This window comes from Schistocerca americana, chromosome 5 (genome assembly GCF_021461395.2).
Source record: "Schistocerca americana isolate TAMUIC-IGC-003095 chromosome 5, iqSchAmer2.1, whole genome shotgun sequence".
In the NCBI taxonomy this organism is placed as follows: Eukaryota; Metazoa; Arthropoda; class Insecta; order Orthoptera; family Acrididae; genus Schistocerca; species Schistocerca americana.
Window position 1 is genome coordinate 777,818,937 of NC_060123.1, and position 6,084 is coordinate 777,825,020.

General features: G+C 48.2%; 1 protein-coding gene across 1 annotated transcript; it reads right to left on the minus strand.

Annotated features, from left to right (window-relative positions):
- Nucleotides 1–490: 490 nt before the first annotated feature.
- On the minus strand, nucleotides 491–1,546 carry LOC124616673. The gene has a single exon (XM_047145003.1). It carries the CDS (start codon nucleotides 1,544–1,546, stop codon nucleotides 491–493), a length of 1,056 nt encoding a protein of 351 aa, XP_047000959.1.
- Between the last annotated feature and the right edge of the window lie 4,538 nt (nucleotides 1,547–6,084).

The following is a 6,084-nucleotide window of genomic DNA, read 5'->3' on the forward strand; positions in this document are numbered from 1 at the left end:
CGCGTAGTGGCCCTGCCGCTTACACTTAAAGCATGCAACATCTTTTACTCTTGTGCACGGAACTCCGCAGTTCCCTGGACTTTACCCGCATAGTCCAGCTGGACTCTATGCTGTGTTAAGAAATTTCTCCCTATCAATCCGTCGTACGGAATGTCTAGACCTCTACCGTACACGTGAAATTTCTGTCTCACCTTTTCAGATCCGTCTATACTTAAGTTTATTTGTACCGTGCCTATTGTGCTAACGGCTTCACTCGTTACACCTTTTAACCGAAGCTTTTCTGTTTCATTGATTCCCAGCCTACTCTTTACCGGAATGCTCGTCCTCTTTAACAAACACAATTGTGCTCCTGTGTCTATTAGCAACTTTAAGTACTTCTTTAGTTCTACGCAGTACAACATTACCACGTCGTTTTCTGTTGCACAGTCGATTACCCTCACTATGGGTTTACCTATTGCAACAAGGCCCGACTGCGCGGCCTTGCCGCCTCTTAGTTTCCCTGTACTACCTTTCCTGTTTTGCTCGATACTGGCACCCTGCCATTTCTCCAGGCGTGCCAGGGCCCTTCGTGGCAGTCTTTCGCGTAGTGGCCCTGCCGCTTACACTTAAAGCATACAACATCTTTTACTCTTGTGCACGGAACTCCGCAGTTCCCTGGTAAATTACACTGTGGACATCTCCACTCTCGTAACCCTCCATCGGTTTCTCTATCATTCCCTCTGAATTCCCTTACATCTATCGGGTGAACTTTCCTTAACCGCACCCAGCATTCCATGTCTGTGTGTCCCGGCCTGTCACACCCATAGCAAAAGTTTGTAAATTCTTTACCTGTCATGGCTCGTACTCTATGCTCTGGCCTGCTTTTCCTACACTTGCTCGCTATGTGACCTCTCAGCCCACAATTGAAACATCTCAACTCTTTACTTTCTCTCATGTTTTTTACAGCTTCCTTATTTCGAGTATACGTTATCCTCGGGGCTAGTCCCCGCTCTCTCATGGACAATATCGCACTCTCCTCCTGCAGTGCCAACTCCACTGCTGCTGCCAACGTGATTTCATCGCCTCTACTTCTCACTATTGTTTGTATTCTGTCATTACTTAAACCCTGTATAAAACACGCTCTTCCTAAGGAGTCAACTAGTTCTATTGCACCTTTCAAGTTTTCTCTGGCCGTAACTCTGTTTACCGCTTCGCGAAAGTCTCCCTGCATTTCATCAATTCTGCTTGCCCACATTGCTATCGGTTCCCCTTGTCCCTGTCTGGCTTGGAAAATTTTACATGCGTAGTAGTCTATAGTACGCTTACTGGCATAATTTTCTTCTAAAACGTGTTTCACCTCTTGCCACGTACCTGTGCGTTCACGCACCTGCAATCTCGACCTGGCCTCACCGGTTATCTTTGCTTTCACGAACTTCAATAACGTTTCGTGTTCCTCAGGCTTTACTAATTCAAAAGCTGCATCTACATTTTCGATAAATTCTCTTAAATCCTTCTTGTTCCCTTCGAACACTTTCGACACAATACATAGGGCCTCTTTCACTGACATCTTACCACTAGTGGAGGATGACGCAACTTCATTAGTTAGGGGCATCTTAACTAAGTTAACACTTTACACAACAAAATACAATATTCTTAATACAGTTTTAAAATTACCGCTTCTTTTGTGGTGCGCCGTCTGCTCTCTTGGCTCGCGTCGTCCTGCGCTGCTTCGCGCTCTCCTTGTGCCCGCGCTGTCCCGCGCTGCTCCGCGCTCTCTTTGTGCCCGCGCTGTCCCGCGCTGCCCCGCGCTGTGTCTGCGCCCGCACTGTCCCGCGCTGCTGCGATGCGCCGGCCGCCGCTCTGTGGGCTGTGCCGACCCCGTCGCTCTCCTCGGTTGCCGCTGCTACGGCTGCTGCCGCTTCTGCTGCTGCTCGGCCCGGACCCCCGGACTCGAACGCTGGCTGTTTAGGCACCTCTGTGCCTCGTCGCTCCGCGTCGCGCTGCCGCTGTCCTGCGTTGCCCTGCACCCGCGAGGACTACCTTTCTGGACTCTGACGTACTGGTGCTACTAATGCTGAAAGTTGCGAGTCGCCACAACTTCCTGCCAATTGCCACAGTCGCTGTAGCAAAATCTAATGTCTCTGCCTCCTATTTGCCTATGCGCCTTTGTGATAACCCCACACCTGGCACCAAAAAGTTTTTATTTATGTCGCGTCCCAAGCCTGGGTATTGCGAGGGATTGAGCGACACGGTTCGTGGATGGGATTTTAGCCGGTTGACCGTAATGAGAGGGAGACTTTTGATCTGGCTAAGATGTAATAATCCCTGGTTTTCACAAGGCTAGGAAGGTGATAGAAATTAAAGTCGTGATAACTTTAACAAATTGCAGTTTATTCTAAGTGAATACAAATCGCCCTATCTGACGGTGGTTGCACTCACAGGAAGGCCAAGTCTAATACAGAGACGGTGACTGACTCCACCGTTCCGACTGCCTACTAGAAGGTCTGCAACGTTTCTTAACACCCTACGTTAGAGTCCCGCGGCTACGCCCTGACGCTCTCCAGCGACTATCTCCGGCTGCCTGCCTACAGCCCGTTCCCCAGCCCAAGTCGGCTGCTGCTATCTAACTCTTCGCCCTCACCACACAAAACTTAGCTGCCCAGAGCGGCGTGCTCTCGGGTTTTGTTAACGTTTCCCCTCCGACTCCGCCAGCGCTTGGCCTGACGTAGCGTCGAAGGCAACGTGCCCTTATTTGGTAGCGTTAAAACATTGTTGTTGCTATTGTTCTTCAGAGGCTGAGTGGAGGGGCAGAGGCGCCTCTCCCTATATGGCCACGCACTGCGTCCTGAGCCCTTCATTGGCTCCTCGTGATGTAGTGCGGTCCCCACCAAGGGCCCTCTTTCTTTCTCTCTCCACTCCCAGACCTCTCTCTCTAGCCAGGAATGCTTACTGTTGATATTCTTAATTGAATGCTTATCATGAGTCCCTGCACAGACCCTCGTTTGTATCTACCGGCTGTTTACTTTCTTATCAAAGCACCCAGCTGCCCTGCAGCTCGAGTGCCGCCACGGCTGGCCCTTCTGCCACGGCTGGCGTCCCACGCTACAATTTTAACTTCGTCCCACGTACTATTCTTAAGGTACTGCAATTAGACTTGGCTTGTTCCTGCGGTTACAACAAATAGACCCTTGGATTCAAATCCCCTGGTGGACGATGTAATGAATCGCGACGCATTTTGTGTGTTCCATCGTCATTAAGAGGCTCTGAACGTTACAATTAACTGTCAGTTTCGCGTCGGATTCGAAATACTCGACTCACAGGAGATCGACGATTAGGTGCCAGAGGTAGCAATAGAACCTTTGAGACAAGACGGCTTGAGGACGATTTATTGAATCGCGACGGAATTTGTGTGTTCCATCGTCAGTAAGAGGCTCTGAACGTTACAATTAACTGAAAGTTTTGCGTCGGATTCGGAAAACTATACTCACAGGCGAACGACCATAAGGTGCCCGAGGCAGCAATAGACCCTTGGAGACAAGGCATCTGGAGGACGATGTATTGAATCGCGAAGCAATTTGTGTGTTCCACGGCATTAAGAGGCTCAGAACGTTACAATTAACTGTCACTTTAGCGTCGGATTCGAAAAACTAGACTCACAGGAGAACGACCATAAGGTTCCCGAGATAGCAATAGACCCTTGGAGACAAGCCGGCTGGAGGACGATGTATTGAATCGCGACGCAATTTGTGTGTTCCATCGTCATTAAGAGGTTCTGTACGTTACAATTAAATGTCAGTCTTGCGTCGGATTCGGAAAACTAGACTCACAGGAGAACCACCATGAGATGACCGACACAGCAATAGACCGTTGGAGACATTGGGGCTAGAGGACGATGCATTGAATCGCGAAGCAATTTGTGTGTTCCATTGTCATTAAGAGGCTGTGAACGTTATAATTAACTTTCAGTTTTGCGTCGGATTCTTAAAGCTAGACCCACAGGATAATGCCGATGAGGTGCCCTAGGCAGCAATAGACCTTTGGAAACATGTCGGCTGGGGGACGATGTATTGAATCGCGAGGGAATTTGTGTGTTCCATCGTCATTAAGTGGCTCTGAACGTTACAATTAATTGTCAGTTTTGCGTCGGATTCGGAAAACTAGACTCACAGGAGAACCACCATGAGATGACCGACACAGCAATAGACCGTTGGAGACATTGGGGCTAGAGGACGATGCATTGAATCGCGAAGCAATTTGTGTGTTCCATTGTCATTAAGAGGCTGTGAACGTTACAATTAACTGTCAGTTTTGCGTCGGATTCGAAATACTAGACTCACAGGAGAACGACCATAAAGTGCCCGAGGCAGCAATAACCCTTGGAGACAAGTCGGCTAGAGGACGATGTACTGAATCGCGGCGCAATTTGTGTGTTCCATCGTTATTAAGAGGCTCTGAACGTTACAATTAACTGTCCATTTTGGGTCGGATTCGAAATACTAGACCATTAGGTGCGCGAGGCTGCAATAGACCTTGGAGACAAGTCGGCCGGAGGACGATGTACTTAATCTCGACGCAATTTGTGTGTTCCATCGTCATTAAGACGCTATGAGCGTTTCAATTAATTGTCAGTTTTGCGTCGGATTCGGTAAACTAGACTCACAAGAGAACCACCATGAGATGACCGACACAGCAGTAGACAGTTGGAGACATTTGGGCTAGAGGACGATGCATTGAATCGCAACGGAATTTGTGTGTTCCATCGTCATTAAGAGGCTCTGAACGTTACAATTAATTGTCAGTTTTGCGTCGGATTCGGAAAACTAGACCTACAGGAGAACCACCATGAGATGACCTACACAGCAATAGACCGTTGGAGACATTTGGCCTGGAGGACGATGCATTGAATCGCGAAGCAATTTGTGGGTTCCATGGTCATTAAGAGGCTCTCAACGTTACAATTAACTGTCAGTTTTGCGTCGGATTCGAAATACTAGACTCGCGAGAGATCGACGATAAGGTGCCAAAGGTATCAATAGAACCTTGGTGACAAGCCGGCTTGAGGACGATGTATTGAATCTCGACGCACTTTGTGTGTTCCATCGATATTAAGAGGCTATGAACGTTACAATTAACTGTCAGTTTTGCGTCGGATTCGAAAAACTAGACTCAGAGAAGAACGACCATAAGGTGCCAGAGGTAGCAATAGGACCTTGGAGACAAGCCGGCTGGAGGGCGATGTATTGAATCGCGACGCAATTTGTGTGTTCCATCGTCATCAAGAGCCTCTAAACATTACAATTAATTGTCAGTTTTGCGTCGGATTCGAAAAACTAGACTCACAGGGTCACCATAGGTTGCCCGAGGTAGCAATAGACCCTTGGAGTCAAATCCCCTGGTGGACGATGTATTGAATCACGACGCAATTTGTGTGTTCCATCGTCATTAAGAGGCTCTGAACGTTACAATTAACTGTCAGTTTCGCGTCGGATTCGAAAAACTAGACTCACAGGCGATCAACCATAGGTGCCCGAGGCAGCAATAGACTTTTGGAAACAAGGCATCTGGAGGACGATGTATTGAATCGCGAAGCAATTTGTGCGTTCCACGTCATATAGAAGCTCTGAACGTTACAATTAACTGTCAGTTTAGCGTCGGATTCGAAAAACTAGACTCATTGGAGAACGACCGTAAGGTGCCAGAGGTAGCAACAGACCCTTGGAGACAAGTCGGCTGGAGGACGATATATTGAATCGCGACGCAATTTGTGTGTTCCATCGTTATTAAGAGGCTCCAAACGTTACAAATAACTCTCAGAATTGCGTCGGATTCGAATAACTAGTCTCACAGGAGAACGACTAAAAGGTTCCCGAGGCAGCAATAGACCCTTGGAGACAAGTCGGCTGGTGGACGATGTATTGGTTCTTGACGCAATTTGTGTGTTCCGCCGTCCTTAGCAGGCTCTGAACGTTACAATGAAATGTCAGTTTAGCGGCGGATTCATAATACTAGACTCACAGGTGAACAACGATAAGGTGCCATGGAGACCAGCCGGCCATAGGACGATATATTCAATCGCGACGCAATTTGTGTGTTCAACCGTCATTA